Source organism: Coffea arabica, chromosome 3e (assembly GCF_036785885.1).
Source record: "Coffea arabica cultivar ET-39 chromosome 3e, Coffea Arabica ET-39 HiFi, whole genome shotgun sequence".
Taxonomy (NCBI): Eukaryota; Viridiplantae; Streptophyta; class Magnoliopsida; order Gentianales; family Rubiaceae; genus Coffea; species Coffea arabica.
The window spans coordinates 19,984,760-20,004,587 of record NC_092315.1 but is presented as its reverse complement, the minus strand read 5'-3'; the positions used below and the strand labels follow the sequence as shown (position 1 = coordinate 20,004,587).

Genomic DNA, 19,828 nt, shown 5'->3' with positions numbered 1-19,828 from the left:
AGTTGATAAAACTTGGACATTTCACCTAGAAAGACGCCTGGATTGGATTCACTAGCTCAGATTTCAGCCTAATTTCCAAATATGATACACATCCAAAATGGATAAATTAAGCGGTCCATTTAGTGAAAGACTCAGACAACTTTCATGGCATTCGCGGATGGCTGACTTTTCTAAATCCGAATCTAGCGCTTTCAACTGAACGAAACTTGTGCGGTCTTTGTTAAAATGAAGGTACCAATAATTGCTGAAGTGGGGCTGGGATTATTCTATTTATCATTAGTTACTTGAATCTTGGATCTCACAGTTGAGATTGGAAAGGATATGGAGCAGGGTGGGAGGTGAGGGAGAGAGAGAGAGGTGGGGGACGGCGATATTTTGGTGGTAGTCTTTGGCTAATTGGCATTCCTATGATAAACTCGGTCTGGCCAAAAGTCGTCGTTGCAAGCTAATGCTACCAAAAGTCATTGTTGCAAGCTAACGCTACATTGGCGTCCAAAGCAGCAAGAACTCCTAATTAAGTCCTCCAAGCTCAAAAATTCTGTAATTTGGGGCCATAATCAAATTGCATCGATCATCTATTTGCTGACTAGTCAATAAAAGTCTTTATTCTTGAAAGGAGTACAAGATATGATACAGATATTAAACAGACACCAAAAAGTTAAGTGATAAGTATTTAAGTGAATACTAGTATTTTGACTGTGGTGCTTTTCTAAATCCAAATCTAGCGCTTTCTACTGAATGAAACTTGTGCGGTCTCTGCAAAAATGAAGGTACCAATAATCGCTAAAGTAGGGCTGGGATCATTCTATTTTTCATTGGTTACTTAAAAAAAAAAAGATTTGAAGTTTGGAGTTTCGACTAGGATGGTTGTCCACTTTCCACTGCTTGTTTGTTTTAGACGTTTTATCTACTGTAATTCCTCAGTTGATAAAACTTGGACATTTCACTTAAAAAGACGATTGGATTCAATTCACTAGCACAAATTTTGGTCTAATTTCCAAGGATGATATACCTCATAAATGGATAAATTAAGTGGTCCATTTAGTGAAAAACTCGGACAGCTTTCATGACGTTCGTGTATGGATGACTTTTCTAAATCCAAATCTAGCGCTTTCAACTGAATGAAACTTGTGTGGTCTCTGTAAAAATGAAGGTACCAATAATCGCTAAAGTGGGGCTTGGATCATTCTATTTTTCATTGGTTACTTAAAAAAAAAAGGAATTGAAGTTTGAAGTTTCGACTAGAGGATGGTTCTCCACTTTCCACTGCTAGTTTTAGGGTTTGAATTTTGAATTTAACACTTGAGTTTGGAAAGGGTATAAGAAGGAGTGGAAGGTAAGAGAGAGAGAGAGAGAGAGAGAGGAGAGAGGGGGGGAGGAGTGGTCCACAAAAATAGAAGATGCGTTTTAGATGCTTCGGTGGTAATAATCTTTGGCTAATTGGCATTCCTTTGATAAACTCGGTCTAGCCAAAAGTCATAGTTGCAAGCTAATGCTACGTTGCCTGTTCAAAGTAGCAAGGATTCTTATTTCAGCCCTCCAAGCTCAAAAGTTCTGTAATTTAGGGCCATAATCAAATTGCATCCATCATCTATTTGCTGACTAGTCAATAAGAGTCTTTATTCTCAAATGCATGTTTGAAAGGATTACAAGGATATTATACAGACACCAAAAAGTAAAGTGATAGGAATTTAAAGGATTACAAGGATACCATCATTATTGGTAGCTTGATGAATTGACCAACAAAACCAAATCCAAAACTAATCAGATTACCTCAGCGGGGATTAGAATCCCCTGCCAATTAATTCTCTAATAAAACAAGTCATAGTCCACTAAACTTACTAACTGGATAATGTTTGTGAACTTGCTCCAACATGCTTCTTTGTCCTGAACGGTCTGTTGGCTTTGGGAACACCTCTGGACATTTTTCACGGATATTGAAGGAAAGAAATTACAAGATTGGGGGTGTCAAACTTGAAAAAAATGATCCTTTGGGAAAATTAATTTACTTTAGTTGTATCTCTATTTGTTTCCTTAAAGTCCACTATCGTTGCATTTCAAACCTTAATCAGCGCTACAACTTGTTAGTATGTGCTATATCATCTAAAATATATACAATTTTAGAATTTTATTTAACAATTCATGATGATACTCATATATTCGCAGAGAAACTAACAAAAAAAATCCATTGTGGTTTCTTTATTTCTTGTTGCTGTACCAGACTCCCCTCGAAGACCGCATTTTGCTAGGCTGGATGCATTGTAAAATTGGAGAAAGAAGCTGTAACTTTGTCTCCGTTGTGATCTATGTTGCTGTCTGAAAAGTTGTGCAAGCTCAAGTGTTATATATATCATTAGGGGTGCATTCGAACCGATTCGAGTTCGAGTAGTGTCAGGCTCGAAATTGAACTCAATCATTGTTAGTGCTATTTGAGTTCAAGCTCAAACTCAAATGAGTAAAGATTCTTAAGTTCAAATTCGACTCAACCAAATAGTATATAAGTTCAAGCTCGATTCAATTGAGTTCACAGATCCTTCTGAGCCATTCGAACTTGAACTGAATTTTTTAGTGGAAAATTTCACAACTTCTATACTTATAAGTGTAACACACGCACATATATATTACTTTTAAATTTTAAAAACCTAATTTCTTGAATAAGTTCGTCGAGCATTTGAGCCTCATTCTCTAAGGCTTGTGCTCAACTCGATTTGACAAAATGAGTTACTCAAACTCGAGTCAAACCATTGATCGAACTGCCCCCGAGTAGCTCACTTGTAGCTTGAATCTCTAGCAGACTACATATGATTGAGAAAATTGACGGTTTGTGATTCTATTGGGACAAAGACTTAAAAGGATAAGGCTACGTAAACCGTATGAAAAGTTCTTTTGTAGCTGCTGTTTTATTGACCCCATATATCATAAATTAAATTAGACTTGAAAGACTTGTAGGGGTCATCCACTCTTTTCTGTGGCGTCCTTTTGTCACACCATATTAGATGCTTGTAGACTGAAGGAATCTGTCCTAATTTCTTATTCTGGAGTCTTGTGCTTGAAAGAGAGTTAAGTGAAAGCTTTTGAGGTTAGCTCAAATCGTCATTGAACAAAAATTGTAATGTCACTTCTCTTATGAAGTTATTGGGGATTTTGTATTCTTAATTTCTTAGTACACATATATATTTGGCTATTAGATGTAAAAGCATGGGGTTAAAAAGAAGGAAAAGAAAAAGGCTCCATCAGCCCATTTGTGTTCATGATAAATTGGCAGATGTGGGATCATATTGATGATGGTATTAAGGTGTAAGATCTATTAAATATCTTCAACCGATTGTTTTAGAAGTATTGTCGGTTGTAATTCCGCAGTTGATAAAACTTGGACATTTCACCTAGAAAGACGCCTGGATTGGATTCACTAGCTCAGATTTCAGCCTAATTTCCAAATATGATACACATCCAAAATGGATAAATTAAGCGGTCCATTTAGTGAAAGACTCAGACAACTTTCATGGCATTCGCGGATGGCTGACTTTTCTAAATCCGAATCTAGCGCTTTCAACTGAACGAAACTTGTGCGGTCTTTGTTAAAATGAAGGTACCAATAATTGCTGAAGTGGGGCTGGGATTATTCTATTTATCATTAGTTACTTGAATCTTGGATCTCACAGTTGAGATTGGAAAGGATATGGAGCAGGGTGGGAGGTGAGGGAGAGAGAGAGAGGTGGGGGACGGCGATATTTTGGTGGTAGTCTTTGGCTAATTGGCATTCCTATGATAAACTCGGTCTGGCCAAAAGTCGTCGTTGCAAGCTAATGCTACCAAAAGTCATTGTTGCAAGCTAACGCTACATTGGCGTCCAAAGCAGCAAGAACTCCTAATTAAGTCCTCCAAGCTCAAAAATTCTGTAATTTGGGGCCATAATCAAATTGCATCGATCATCTATTTGCTGACTAGTCAATAAAAGTCTTTATTCTTGAAAGGAGTACAAGATATGATACAGATATTAAACAGACACCAAAAAGTTAAGTGATAAGTATTTAAGTGAATACTAGTATTTTGACTGTGGTGCTTTTCTAAATCCAAATCTAGCGCTTTCTACTGAATGAAACTTGTGCGGTCTCTGCAAAAATGAAGGTACCAATAATCGCTAAAGTAGGGCTGGGATCATTCTATTTTTCATTGGTTACTTAAAAAAAAAAAGATTTGAAGTTTGGAGTTTCGACTAGGATGGTTGTCCACTTTCCACTGCTTGTTTGTTTTAGACGTTTTATCTACTGTAATTCCTCAGTTGATAAAACTTGGACATTTCACTTAAAAAGACGATTGGATTCAATTCACTAGCACAAATTTTGGTCTAATTTCCAAGGATGATATACCTCATAAATGGATAAATTAAGTGGTCCATTTAGTGAAAAACTCGGACAGCTTTCATGACGTTCGTGTATGGATGACTTTTCTAAATCCAAATCTAGCGCTTTCAACTGAATGAAACTTGTGTGGTCTCTGTAAAAATGAAGGTACCAATAATCGCTAAAGTGGGGCTTGGATCATTCTATTTTTCATTGGTTACTTAAAAAAAAAAGGAATTGAAGTTTGAAGTTTCGACTAGAGGATGGTTCTCCACTTTCCACTGCTAGTTTTAGGGTTTGAATTTTGAATTTAACACTTGAGTTTGGAAAGGGTATAAGAAGGAGTGGAAGGTAAGAGAGAGAGAGAGAGAGAGAGAGGAGAGAGGGGGGGAGGAGTGGTCCACAAAAATAGAAGATGCGTTTTAGATGCTTCGGTGGTAATAATCTTTGGCTAATTGGCATTCCTTTGATAAACTCGGTCTAGCCAAAAGTCATAGTTGCAAGCTAATGCTACGTTGCCTGTTCAAAGTAGCAAGGATTCTTATTTCAGCCCTCCAAGCTCAAAAGTTCTGTAATTTAGGGCCATAATCAAATTGCATCCATCATCTATTTGCTGACTAGTCAATAAGAGTCTTTATTCTCAAATGCATGTTTGAAAGGATTACAAGGATATTATACAGACACCAAAAAGTAAAGTGATAGGAATTTAAAGGATTACAAGGATACCATCATTATTGGTAGCTTGATGAATTGACCAACAAAACCAAATCCAAAACTAATCAGATTACCTCAGCGGGGATTAGAATCCCCTGCCAATTAATTCTATAATAAAACAAGTCATAGTCCACTAAACTTACTAACTGGATAATGTTTGTGAACTTGCTCCAACATGCTTCTTTGTCCTGAACGGTCTGTTGGCTTTGGGAACACCTCTGGACATTTTTCACGGATATTGAAGGAAAGAAATTACAAGATTGGGGGTGTCAAACTTGAAAAAAATGATCCTTTGGGAAAATTAATTTACTTTAGTTGTATCTCTATTTGTTTCCTTAAAGTCCACTATCGTTGCATTTCAAACCTTAATCAGCGCTACAACTTGTTAGTATGTGCTATATCATCTAAAATATATACAATTTTAGAATTTTATTTAACAATTCATGATGATACTCATATATTCGCAGAGAAACTAACAAAAAAAATCCATTGTGGTTTCTTTATTTCTTGTTGCTGTACCAGACTCCCCTCGAAGACCGCATTTTGCTAGGCTGGATGCATTGTAAAATTGGAGAAAGAAGCTGTAACTTTGTCTCCGTTGTGATCTATGTTGCTGTCTGAAAAGTTGTGCAAGCTCAAGTGTTATATATATCATTAGGGGTGCATTCGAACCGATTCGAGTTCGAGTAGTGTCAGGCTCGAAATTGAACTCAATCATTGTTAGTGCTATTTGAGTTCAAGCTCAAACTCAAATGAGTAAAGATTCTTAAGTTCAAATTCGACTCAACCAAATAGTATATAAGTTCAAGCTCGATTCAATTGAGTTCACAGATCCTTCTGAGCCATTCGAACTTGAACTGAATTTTTTAGTGGAAAATTTCACAACTTCTATACTTATAAGTGTAACACACGCACATATATATTACTTTTAAATTTTAAAAACCTAATTTCTTGAATAAGTTCGTCGAGCATTTGAGCCTCATTCTCTAAGGCTTGTGCTCAACTCGATTTGACAAAATGAGTTACTCAAACTCGAGTCAAACCTTTGATCGAACTGCCCCCGAGTAGCTCACTTGTAGCTTGAATCTCTAGCAGACTACATATGATTGAGAAAATTGACAGTTTGTGATTCTATTGGGACAAAGACTTAAAAGGATAAGGCTACGTAAACCGTATGAAAAGTTCTTTTGTAGCTGCTGTTTTATTGACCCCATATATCATAAATTAAATTAGACTTGAAAGACTTGTAGGGGTCATCCACTCTTTTCTGTGGCGTCCTTTTGTCACACCATATTAGATGCTTGTAGACTGAAGGAATCTGTCCTAATTTCTTATTCTGGAGTCTTGTGCTTGAAAGAGAGTTAAGTGAAAGCTTTTGAGGTTAGCTCAAATCGTCATTGAACAAAAATTGTAATGTCACTTCTCTTATGAAGTTATTGGGGATTTTGTATTCTTAATTTCTTAGTACACATATATATTTGGCTATTAGATGTAAAAGCATGGGGTTAAAAAGAAGGAAAAGAAAAAGGCTCCATCAGCCCATTTGTGTTCATGATAAATTGGCAGATGTGGGATCATATTGATGATGGTATTAAGGTGTAAGATCTATTAAATATCTTCAACCGATTGTTTTAGAAGTATTGTCGGTTGTAATTCCGCAGTTGATAAAACTTGGACATTTCACCTAGAAAGACGCCTGGATTGGATTCACTAGCTCAGATTTCAGCCTAATTTCCAAAGATGATACACCTCCAAAATGGATAAATTAAGCGGTCCATTTAGTGAAAGACTCAGACAACTTTCATGGCATTCGCGGATGGCTGACTTTTCTAAATCCGAATCTAGCGCTTTCAACTGAACGAAACTTGTGCGGTCTTTGTTAAAATGAAGGTACCAATAATTGCTGAAGTGGGGCTGGGATTATTCTATTTATCATTAGTTACTTGAATCTTGGATCTCACAGTTGAGATTGGAAAGGATATGGAGCAGGGTGGGAGGTGAGGGAGAGAGAGAGAGGTGGGGGACGGCGATATTTTGGTGGTAGTCTTTGGCTAATTGGCATTCCTATGATAAACTCGGTCTGGCCAAAAGTCATCGTTGCAAGCTAATGCTACCAAAAGTCATTGTTGCAAGCTAACGCTACATTGGCGTCCAAAGCAGCAAGAACTCCTAATTAAGTCCTCCAAGCTCAAAAATTCTGTAATTTGGGGCCATAATCAAATTGCATCGATCATCTATTTGCTTACTAGTCAATAAAAGTCTTTATTCTTGAAAGGAGTACAAGATATGATACAGATATTAAACAGACACCAAAAAGTTAAGTGATAAGTATTTAAGTGAATACTAGTATTTTGACTGTGGTGCTACGCATGGGGTTATATCAAAGATGATGATGACGATAATAAATGAATTATTTATAATATTTACATGAAAAAATTTAAAAACATAAAAGAGTACTATTTGAGTTCTTTTTCTAATTTATATTGCATTTATGTATCTTAATTAAAACCATAAAGTATGCTAAAAAAAATGGAAAAAGATAAAAATAAATGAATTAAAAGGTACACCAAACACAACATTACTACCACTCTATACTATATTCTTGTTAGGCCCTGGGGATTATCTGCCGGAATATTCACTGGAAATCAAAGAAAAGAGAGAAACTGACCTGGAAGAATAGAGAGAAATGAGGAGATAAGAAGAGAGAGAAAATAACAGAAGAGAGGAAAGAGAGAAGATTGTCCAAATTGGTAGTTTTTATTCCTTGTGGGTCCCCCTTAGATTGCTTTTGGGCCGGTTTGCCGATGTTTGCTGCATGTCTCTCATTATTTGTGTGTGTGTGTAATATTCCGTTTCGGAAAAAAAAAACTCAACTTTCGGTTACACAACCAAGGGTATATATGCAAATATTTCTAACTAACTACATTTAATGGCTAACGGTTAGCTTAAGTCCAATGAAGTAGTTTTGCAACCATCAATGCATTTGGCCAAAACGTACTTTCATGTGAATAAAATGACATTCTTCAAAATAATAGTTCCTGACAATCCCACCCCCTTAATGTGAAGCTTGTCCTCAAGCTTGAAAATCTGGGAATTGTTTGTTGATGAAGGTTTTATCCTCCCAAGATGACTCTGTGTGACGCCCCCACTTCTCCCTAAGACGTACCAAAGGGTATCGGCGGGACACCTGCCCAATTCTCGTCAGAACTCAGTACAATTCCAGTTCAAATTTAAGGATAACGACTAATAACGAAGTCGAAATAAAGACAAGAAGTCATTTCCATACATGAATATTCAATCTTACATCACAAGTTTCGAAATACAACCGCTTTCCCAAAATACACAACTTTCAAAAGATGTCTAGTCCAGTACATTTAAAACCCTAATCAAAAGTGCCTCAAGTCAGCTTCTCCAAAACTCTTTCCATCTCGGCCCCTGTTAAAAAAAACAAATCTAATGGGATGAGCTAAAATTTAGTGAGGCCAAGAAAACATGCAAAACACATAGTTCAAGTAACAATGGCATTTAAGCAAGAATTAAAGCTGTAACATTCAAGCAATTCACAATTTTCAATTAAACACATTCAATGAGGATACAGGAACTTTCAGGAGCTAAGTTCCACTTGCTTCGCCAAACCTCAATCGAATACCTTCCCGCGATGACACTCCATCAACCGGGTCGGCATTTAACTCCGTAGAACTCCACTTATTTCACAGTTCCATCCACCATACACCGCACCGGGCCCGCACTTCAATAAAAGGCACTACTACGCGAGTAGGCCAAGCAAGATCTCTCAATAGGTCATGTTTACAGTTATCTCATGGTTCACCAAGCTCCTCGACCAAGCCCTTGCTAGCTCGAGTAGCAAGGTCGGCCAATTGAGATTTGGGCGTCCCCACAGTTCAGTTATAAGTCGAGGAGATTCATTCCAACGACGTGCAGTCAATCAGTTGCAATTCAGTCAATCAATTACAATTCAGTTGTACAATCGGTTGAAAGAGAACGAGTGCGATAAAGTACACACTCGACTCAACAATTATCAATCATTAATCCATAAGAAGCAATTCACATAATTGCAACAACTCTAGCACTTGACACTTACCAATCAAAGTAGGGAGTAATTGCTCAAACAACTTTTAGGCGTCCGCTTCGAGATCCTCTTGAAAGTCCCCTTGAGCGCCTGAGCAAATAATAATTTACTATCACACACTATCACTTATAAACCCCTTGTTAACAAGAAAGATTGTACATTTGTACAATATTAAGAAAATATCATGAAAGAGAGGCTTAATTACTTGTAAATCGAGACTCAAAAGTGAGGTTTAATAACACAAGGAAAACTAATTTTCTTCATGAAATCAAGTTTAAAATGGTCAACCAATATCGAATGATAGCAAAGAGTTTCCAAAAACTCAATTCCTATCGAGTCGGAAAAATTTTAGTTTTGCACGTCAAATTTAGAAAAATCAAAACTTGCACTCAATAGGTCCAAAATTGGAAAAATTTATACCAGCTGGAATCTTGGTTCAAAATACTAAAGGTTCCTAGAAGACATCTTTCCATGATTCTAAACGGAAGATGTTCAAATTTCAGCTCAAAGTGGTTGACTTGAGCATATAAGACAGTTTCGATCATGTTTTTCGGCAAACTTTGGGAATTCGGAAAAATTCACAAGAAGTGAACTAGCCTCTGAAATTTGTAACACAATAAGAATTCCAAACAAAGTTTCAAACACAATAAATGGAACTAAATTCGAAGTTTTGAACATCAAGATATAGTAGCTCAAAGTTGGTAAATTTTCACTATTAAACAGTGAATTTTTCAGATTTGAAAGTAAACTTTGGGACATCATTTGGGTATCAAAATAGTCTTAGAATAATATCAAATTTGGTACAATTAAACTCCCATATGAGGGATATTTCTCTATCAAATTTCATGTAAAAACTCGTACGGGAAGGTAGTTAACAAAACTACCAAAGTTCAAGAAATTTCCCAAAGCAAATCTGTCCTCTTGTTTTCTTTCTCTTTTCAAACACTTTGCACCATGAAATCAGTCCCATTTTAGTTCATTTGTGAAACCAAGGTCCAAGAAACATTTCATAAGCAATTTATAGTTGGTTGACATCAAAATTTCAAAATAAAACCTCTCACAAGCAACCAAATCAGTTGGCCAGCCAAAAAGAAGGGTTTTTCAGTTTTGTCGCAGTTTGGAAATAGAACCATATTTCACTCAATAAAACTTGGAATTAAGAATGGTTGGTGGAGTTGGAAACTAGAATCATAAGGCTACATTTCATCAGAACAAATCATTTTCAAAATCAATTCCTAAGTGAGAGAAAATAGAGCCACAAAATGCAGCTTCTACCTTTCTCTCGGATAGGCCAACAGAACAGGGCAGCAACTTTGCTGACTCACTACGGCTCACTCATTTCTAACCAGAAAGTGAATTTTATACCGTTAGAAAGCTACAACTGTTTAGTTTCAAATGCCATAGCGGAACTCGATTTTGACAGCTGTACAAAAAGATATGTTCGATCAAAGGGACACTGTTCAAGCTGTCCGAACACATTTTCCAGGTTTCTTCACATTTCGAAATTTCAGATTTTTCGCAATTAATTCAAATGATTTTTGGTAAAAAATTTTTGCACACCATATACAACATATATACATCAGTTTCATAGTCATTTGAGCACTAAAAATTTGAAATATAAACAAGGCAAAACAGAACAGATTTCAGCCAGCATTCTTGCGCAATTTCCTTTGATCTTTCCTTCGATTCTCTATCCATAATCATCTTAAACAACACTTAAACAACTCAAACCAAACATTATATCATCATATCAGTCCATACAACCAAGGTGGGAATTCATAGAGTCCACTTCAACCAATCCAATCCAATCCAAGTAATAACAATAATAATGAAGCTACAAGCTTCAAAGCCAAGGATAAAACCCATTAAAGCCAAGAATGAAAGACTGGATGGTGTTGGATGGTTACCTCCTAGCTTTAAGAGAAACCAGAAATTTTTGGCACCAAAAGCTCCAAGAAAACCGCCAAGATGAAGTATTTCTTCTAGCTTAAGTGAATTCCCAAGTGGTTTGTGAGTTGGATGCAAAGTTTGAGATGAAATGGAGGAAGATTAGTGCAAGAATGGTGGAAAGTTTTCTTCCTTCTTTCTTGGAGGAGTTCGGTCAAGCTTGAGGAGAGGAGAGAGAGTGTATGGCTGATGAATGAAGCTTCCCTTGGAAGCTTAAGTGATTTGTGGTTATAATTTGCAAAAAAGTCAACTATGAATAGTACTCACGCGCGCGTTTCGTGTCCGTTTTCTCTCGGATTTGTTTCATTTGTGCACTAAACTTCTAATGTACTTCTTTTAACATTATAATTATTCACTCTTAGTAGTCTAGAATAAATTTCTTAAATCTTCATTGGGTTGATTCGATGCGAAAAACGCGAACTTCCAATTCGCGCGCGATAAAGTGAAATTTAAAAGAAATTCTTGTAACGATAATATAAGTAACTAGTACTAGGATAAATAATTATAAAAATGACTATTTTAAGAATAAAAATATGAGCCCTTACACGAGTCTAGTATTAATTCCTCAAATCCCCAATTAGTTTGTACCAGCGCGAGTTTTGGAAAACTTTTGACACGCGCACGGTATAAGCTTAATTTTAACTCACTCACATCTAATCTCTCAATTAACTTTTCTTAGTCTACTATTGATCATTCTTAATTTTTCAAGATTATTGTACACTCGAATCGAATTTTGTCTCAAAAAATGTGTACTCATTATTTCTTACTAAACGAGCCTCTGAAAAATAAATTTTGCTAACAAAACGTTTTAAAAACATAAGGGAGACATTGTTCCATACAAATGAACTTGAAATGGTTGAAATAAATTATTCGGAGAAAATGGGTGAATAAATAATTAAATAAGCCAGTCAAATAAGATAAAATTAAGAAAATTTTTGGGTCCTCACACTCTGACTCCGATAGGTGATTCCATTTCACCAAATACTGAATAACCGACTACAAATTCCGCATAGTAGCTCTCCTCTTGAGGACTTTCTCAGGTTTTAGCTTACACTGATCAGCTGTATCTAGTGCTGGCAGGGTAGCTTCAATAGCTTGTGTGTTCCCAATCTTCTTCTTCAATAGGGAAACATGAAACACAGGATGGATTCGAGCTCGTTCAGGTAGTAGTAACTTGTAGGCCACTGCTCCCACTTTGGCAACAATTTAGAAAGGCCCATAATACTTTGCAGTGAGCTTCAAACTCCTTCGAATGGCTACTGTTTGTTGCCTATAAAGCTGCAATTTGAGAAACACCCAGTCTCCCACCTATAGAGTTCTTTCTGTCCTATGCCTGTCTGTAAAAAACTTCATGCGCTTCTGAGCCTTGGTGATACGAACGGCACCAACTTTGTGATGCAACCCGTACAGAAAGGCCTGGATCTAGAAAGTGGAGACTCACATTGAAGACGATGAATGCAGTGGATCACCTAAATCCGTTGATCACGTGGTCAACAAACCTCGGTATTTGTAGAAGACGCCACAATCTAGCGCGGTCCTAGATTGATAAGTCAATTGAATACCTAAGATATAAATCTAAGGTATTCAAGGCGCTTCAATGAAGCTTTGAGAGAACTCTCAATGTAATTTTATTAATCATCAAAAACTGAATGTAAACAATGACTTAAGGCTATTTGTAGTAGTGACTAAGACCCAACAAAGCTTGGAAAACATGAAGGAAATTCGGCCAGCCCTTGGGCTTCTCTTTGGGCTGACACTAGCGACACAACATACGTACCGTAAGGTCCGGGGGCGTTGCCCCTGAGCCCCCACCGGGGCGTGTCGCCCCCTGGACCCCCGACTCGTTGACCGGTCAGCGAGACCCCCGAACTAGCTCAGCGTAGGGACTAACTCGTTAACTAACTAAAAGAGCTATTGGACCTACGGTCCACATGGCCTAGATCTCTTTATTACACCCTACTAAACTAATAATGGGCTATGGACCCCCTTAGCCGAATCTTGGACTTCTAATCTTCAGTGACGGCCGAGACTAGGACAACGAGCCTAGTTTCGTTGAGACCCTCGATGGCCTTTGACTCTCCACTTGACTCTCGGGCCGCACGAACCAATGTTTGTAGTGTCTCATTCAATCTCTTCACGCGAGCTCGTGTCATAGGCCCCAATGGTACCTTCACTTGCTCCACTTGGATAGCTCTCTCGACCTCCTCATCACTTGGCCAAGTTCTCTTTGATGAGAGATAGAGCTTGGAGTCTATCCTACAACATGATAGCTACAGTAGGTATGACACTGTCATGGAAAGGCCCTAGAGGAATGTGGTTTGGCTTGTATCCGTACAGTGCTTCAAATGTAGAGCTGTAAACGAACCGAAACGAACCGAGTATCTCATGTTTGAGCTCTGTTCGTTAAGTGATTCGAACTCCGTTCGTATTCGTTCGTTAAGTTTCGAACTCTAAACCTGTGTTCGTGTTTGGCTGGTTAAGTAAAGTTCGTATTCGTGTTCGTGTTCGTGTTCGACTCGTTTAACATAAACGAGCCGTTCGCGAACACGTTCGAAAAGTTCGAATCCAGATTATTCTAGGCCTTAAATATGCCACACAAATCATTAATCATCCTAAAAAATAATTAAAATACTAAATGACTAAATTCCATTATTCATTAACTGCATAACCAACATTAACATAAAAACAACAAATAAAACAAAGTAATTTGTCCTTCAAATATAAAAATTCAGCCATAAGACAAGTACAAATTTGCTCCACTTCACAATTTGACTATAACTACATCCACTTCATCTATCCATTTGAATCCATCAGCCACGGCAAAGAAAATGAAGTGACTGGACCAAATTCATTGTAGTTGAAAAGAGCTAGGTGGACCAAGGCATTCGAATTTTTTTCCCCAAGACTCTGCAAAGAATAGAGTAATAATCAACTATAAAAGTTTTCAATCAGTTTTAAAAATATCAATCAAAAGGAACTAGACATCATACATGCATATAGAGGAATTAAGAATGACAAACATTGAAAATTTCCACCACCGCTACAGGTATTTCATTTTTTTTTCTATCTTTTCCACCCTTGTTCATCATCATCATCATTTCCCATACCATGAAAAATTCGGTCAAACAAAACCAGAAATCTTAGACTTAGAATTATGTCCCTAACCCCTCAATCCATTGTTCACATCAAACTTAATCCATCCAGTGGTTTACTTGTCATATAATTTTACTTTCTCTGCATCAAGTTTCCATTCTGAGATCTCTAGCTATTGATTTAGCAGCTTGAAGCTCACAAGCACGGAAATGGAAGGAAAAAAAATGCTTTGCTGCTTGCTGCTACTGCCTTGATGTCTTAAATCATCATGCGCCAGTTTTGACAGATTAATGAATGTGTCTTGATGAAAGTAAAAAAAGGAAATGATATGCACAAGAAATATTACATTATTCCAAGATTTCAAGTATTAGATGCCAAAAGACGAAACTACAGCTGAAGACATCACGTGAGGGACAATTTGGCTAGCGTTAGTGCTAAAACTTTGACCCTTCAAGCTTGCAATCAAATTTGATCTAATGAATTCAAAAAATTCCAGATTGAGAAACATAAATCATAGATCTGTGAAAAATCATACCGAATCAAAGGAGGGAGGCACGCGATCTCCGAAGTCAGCCAGCCACCAAAGATGTTGATTGGGGCAACTGAAACTCCGGTCTCTCTCTTATCAGTTTGGAAGTTGGAACAACAGTGGTCTCTCTCTCTTATCAGTCTAGAACAGCAGCGGAGCTTATCAGTTTGGACTATGGACGGTAGAAAGTCTAGAACTTTGGACAGCAGCGGAGCTTTCAGTTTGGACTTTCAGCAGCGGCCAACGGGGAATGAAAACAAAAGTAAGGCTGGAAAGGGAAGGGGAAAGTTTTAGAATTTCTTATGAGTAATCCTAAAATTTGTCAAATGACAATTATGTCCTTGTTCGCGAACGTTCGTTAAAATTAGCGAACATGTTCGTGTTCGCTCGATTATTAAACGAACACAAAAATTCGTTCGTGTTCGGTTCGTTTAAGGCTTTCGAACGAGCCTTTAACGAACACGAACGAGCCGAAACGAACCGAACTAACGAACAGCTCGGTTCGTTTAACAGCTCTATTCAAATGGAGAGACTTGCAAGCTGGTATGAAAATTAGTATTGTACCAGAGTTCAGCTGTTGGTAACCAGCTGCTCCAGTGTGTGGGATGTTCACTGCACATGCTTCTGAGGTAGTTCTCCAAGCATTGGTTCACCCTCTCACTTTGCCCATCAGATTGATGGTGATAAGAAGAACTATAATGTAGGCTTATTCCCAACTTATTGAACAGTTCTTGCCAGAATCTGCTGATGAAAATCTTATCTCTATCAGAAATAATGGACTCTAGTAAGCCATGCAACTTGTAAACATTGTCAAGGATGTGAGGACTCATATTTTAATTATTGCAAAATATTCTTAAATTGGTCATTTAAAAGTATTTTTGCATGTGAGTTACTCAAGTTTTCCCAAATTGCATGAATTTCTTGAAAATGAGTCTAAACAATTGGTTCTTTAAACAATTATTATTTTAATGACCAAATTTATTCGAGTTGAATTGTTTATGGTGATTTTGATTGTTATATATACTTGAATTATCATATTTTAAAGTTTTAGAGTCGAATAAGTTGAAGTTTCAAAGTTCGAGCGAGAATTCCTTAAGTTCGACTCTTGTGCGCCTGCGTGCCGAAATGGCCCCGACAGGCGCATTAATCTGTTTAATTGGAGATTTAAGAATTTGATATTAGACTACTAAGAATGACTATTAATGCACTAGAGGAATTACCTCGGAGGTTTAGTATACAAAAGTAGCAAACGAGCACGAAAAGTGGTCGCGCAAAACCCTATTCGGGCCTAGCGAGGTTTGACCTTGAAAACTTAGCCTTTAAGCTTCCTTTTCTCCCCAAAAACACACTTAAAAAATTCTGAAACAATCTCTCTCATCTTTCTCTCTCTAAATTCGGCCCTCACAAGTAAAAAAATAAAGGAAGAAGAGCTCTCCAATTTTTCTGCTCAAACCTTGCACCTAATCCATCAAAGTTCCTCATCAACTTGTGGGTTTTCATCCTAGCTAAGTGGAGGAGCTGATTTTGTGGCTTTGAGGGTGGATTGGGTGGTTGATGGTGGTGAAATTTGGGAAGGAAAATTCTGATTTTGTTAGGTTTCATAGCTCCAAGAGGTAACACACAAAATCCTTGCTTTCTTGGTTCATTTGTAGCTCTGAAGAATTGTTGTTATTAGTTGAATTTGGTTGGTTGATGTGGGTTTTATGAACTCCCACCATTGTTGTTTGAGGGCTGTTAAGATGTTAATGTGTGTGTGAGTGTGATTTTGATGAGTTATAATGGTAGAAACTAGAAGAGGAAGAGAAAAGAGGGAAATTGAGAGAAAGGAGGACTACTGACCGAAATTCTTGACCTTGTTATTCTGTTTTTCTGCCCATATTTTCGTGCCTTTTTTTCAGTCCATTTGAGTGCTGATATGTTGAGCTTTAAGTGTACAAAATTTCAGCCAAAAACCCTTTGATTTGGTACACCAAAATTGCACGCAAAGTTTGGTCACAACCCTGGAAAATTTCTGACTTACTGCCCGACTTCTTGTTTGCTGCTGCCCTGTAATTTCGAAAATTTTCTGGTGCTAATTGAGCTTCCAAATTGATGTAGATATGTTGTGCTGTGTGTATTGTGGTTGTCTACCAAAAATCAACCCAAATGGTTGGTTAAATTTTGAGTTACAAGTAAAGAAGCAAACTGGAACAAGCTCCAGAATTTTCTGACCAGCAACATTTGTGTAGATATAACATTTTGTTCGTTGATCAAAATCGAGTGCTACTTGTGGAATTTGAAACTAGACTCTTATAGCTTTAAAATGGTACTAAGCTCATTTTCTAGTTCATCCCGAGTGATCCGTGGTGAGTCTTGAAAGTTTGCTAATTGACAGCCACTGTTCACCCGAGGACAGTCCAGAAATTGCAACTTGTTGCTGATTTTTGAACCACTTGGGTTTGGATATTGAAAACAATTTCTTCTGTATAAATGTAACCTTGTGAATCTAGTTTTCAATGCCACCAACCATTCCTGATTTGAGTAAATATAGAGCCAGATATGGCCTTTTTGCTGAAGTGTGTCAGAATTGAAAATTCTGGAAAACAAAGCTCATCAGTCCTTAAGCTTGTGCGAACTTCAAACTTTTATTTCTTGAGCTAGGAACGTCGGAATAAAGTTCCGTTCATTTTTTTTTGAAAACTGGAATGGAACACATATCAAATTTCAAAGGCTGGTTTTGATTCTATGATTTTTGACAAAAATCCAAGGTTATTGGAAAAGTGGGGACTGTTTTGCCCTATCTTCTATGAACAGAAATTTCACTTGAAAAATTAACTTGCTTTTGATTTGACTTTTGGATAACAGTCTTCTACAAAGTTGTTATGTTTCGCATGAAGTGTCCGACGGTGTAAAATTTTACATTTTTGGACTTTCTGAACTTCCAGACCGATTTTTCAAAGTTTCACGCGTAAAAGTGAAATTTTCCGATTTGAACCTGCTTGCTCTTTTAAGAGCTTAGGTCACTCTTTTGAGACTCTTGGGATATTCCAAACTTATTTTTATGGTGAAAACGTGCTCACTTATAATTTGGAACTTTATTTTGAATGTCGGTTTCGATAAACCGAAATACTTGAAAATTTGGCCTTGAGCATTTTAACTAGAGAAATCCTTGAGAAATTTCACTAAATTTCCTATTTGAAAGTTAGAACTTTAACTTCCATATTTATTATGGAAAAAGTGATTGTTTGGAAACTTTGACTTCGTAAGTTTAGAAAACATGATTTTTCACTTATATTCAAGCACTTGGGCTATTATTGAAAATTTTCTAGTACGAACACATTTTTCTCCTTTCTCGATTTCCGTGCCAAATTAAGCATTTTACTCTTCTTTTGAAATTGATAGTCCTTGCCACGATTTAACTCAGAAATGGGACTTTTAAATTCCTTTTGGTTATTATTCCAATGATTAAGTGAAAACTTCCTATTTCGATTTGTTTGAGCTTGAGGCTCTTGAGTGTGTGTATCTAAAAGATTTTCTTTTATTCGCCTTGATTGAGCATCTAGGTAATTCGTGATTGTGATTAATCTCAGGTGATCCAGAGGACACCGAGAAGCTCTTTTAATTTCTTGCTTTTGCTCTTGCTTTGCTCCGGATTACGGTGAGGGATTCCGAACTGTTTTGCACAAAAAAAATTGCTTCTCGAGCTTTTATAACCACTGTTTGTATAATTGCATATATATATACGTGATGTGACTTGATAAGTGCTCCTTACATGGCTAAGTGGTCAAATACTTGATGAATCTTGTTCACTTGAATGATAAATACTTATTCCTAGGTAAGTGTGTACTTTATCGCACTCGACCTAACTGTTACTGTATCACTTAACTGTTCAATATTTCGTTGTTTATATGTTATTTGTGTATGCTGTAGGCCATGTGTACTTTATCACATCGGCTGAACAAGGCCTTTCCCCCCTTCGTTATCACCTATTCGAGCCAGAAGTGGACTCGGTCGGATAGGTTGATAACCCTGGGCACTGTATTTTGGTATACTCGAGTATTACCGCTGGAGGGATAAGGTGATGGCCAGTCAATCGAAGGAGTTACCGATGGGAGTTATAAGGACGGGAAGTGGACCGAGTACTGTATCCGTTTGTGTTTGCTTTACTATTAATATTGTAATTGCTCTCCTAGTTGACATTTCTCGGGTAAGACTCCTCATGAGCATTAATCTCTGAGACGAAGCAATCCTTGTAATGTTCTTCTAGTCGGACGAGCCACTATTTGTTAGACTAAAATTCATGACAATATATTTATATGGTCATTCATTCCAAATGTACGTTAGTGATTTTAAATGATTTATGAGTTGTACTCATAGTAAAGTTACCAGCAAAAGCACTACTTCTACATGTGTTTTCAAAGTAGCACTTACGCACTAGTTTATAAATACTTGATTTTCCCTTTTGAAACCTCATTGAGCTTCAGCTCACCCCCAAAAACATTTTAGTTCTATGCAGGACTCGAGAAGGATAGTTACTCAAGCACAAGGATTTGGAGTACCGTGGATTATCCTTTATTTGGGTTGTGATTGATTTTCATTGTGGAATGTAATGGTTATTTTGAAAGATTTGTGAACTTTATGGTATGATGTACTTGTGGTTGAAGTGAATGTAAATCTCATGATATTTTGGGGATTATACTTTTGTAAGAATGATTTGAATTGCAAACATAAGGATTGTACTTAAGTTATTATTATGAAAATTTAGATGAAGTATTGGACTTGTACTTTGATATGTTGGACTGGTGGATATAACATACTCCGTTTGAGTTTTTAAAAACCATCGATTATATTCATGCTTGAGTTTTGTAGTGAGTCCCGACGAGAGTTGGGCAGGCGGCTCGCCGAACCCTTTGGTTCGCCTTAGGGGGAGGTGAGGCTGTCACAGGTGGTATCAGAGTTTAGGCTCTAGATCTTTGTAGTGTATCTTAAACTTTAAGTATAGGATGCCGGACTGTGGAGTTTGATTGTCTAGTAAGTGGAATGTGATCTTAGTACTTGATGATTGATTGAGTAATATGTGAAGCTGCTGTAATAGTTAAAGTCGGCATGTAGTGATGTGTTAGCTGAAATAAT

The 19,828-nt window shown here is 37.1% G+C and overlaps 1 protein-coding gene and 1 long non-coding RNA gene across 2 annotated transcripts; one reads left to right on the top strand and one right to left on the bottom strand.

The window, feature by feature from the left end:
• Positions 1-12,090: 12,090 nt before the first annotated feature.
• LOC140038440 (uncharacterized) lies at positions 12,091-15,546 on the bottom strand. Its single transcript, XM_072083797.1, has 3 exons — positions 15,281-15,546; positions 13,154-13,350; positions 12,091-12,287 (listed from the first exon to the last, which is right to left on the bottom strand). The coding sequence occupies exons 1-3, from the start codon at positions 15,544-15,546 to the stop codon at positions 12,091-12,093; spliced, it is 660 nt and encodes a 219-aa protein (XP_071939898.1).
• Positions 15,547-16,013: 467 nt separating this feature from the next.
• On the top strand, positions 16,014-19,468 carry LOC140038692 (uncharacterized). The gene is made up of 3 exons (XR_011842256.1): positions 16,014-16,329; positions 18,286-18,353; positions 19,202-19,468. It is a non-coding gene; the product is annotated as an uncharacterized lncRNA (long non-coding RNA).
• The last annotated feature ends 360 nt before the right edge of the window (positions 19,469-19,828 follow it).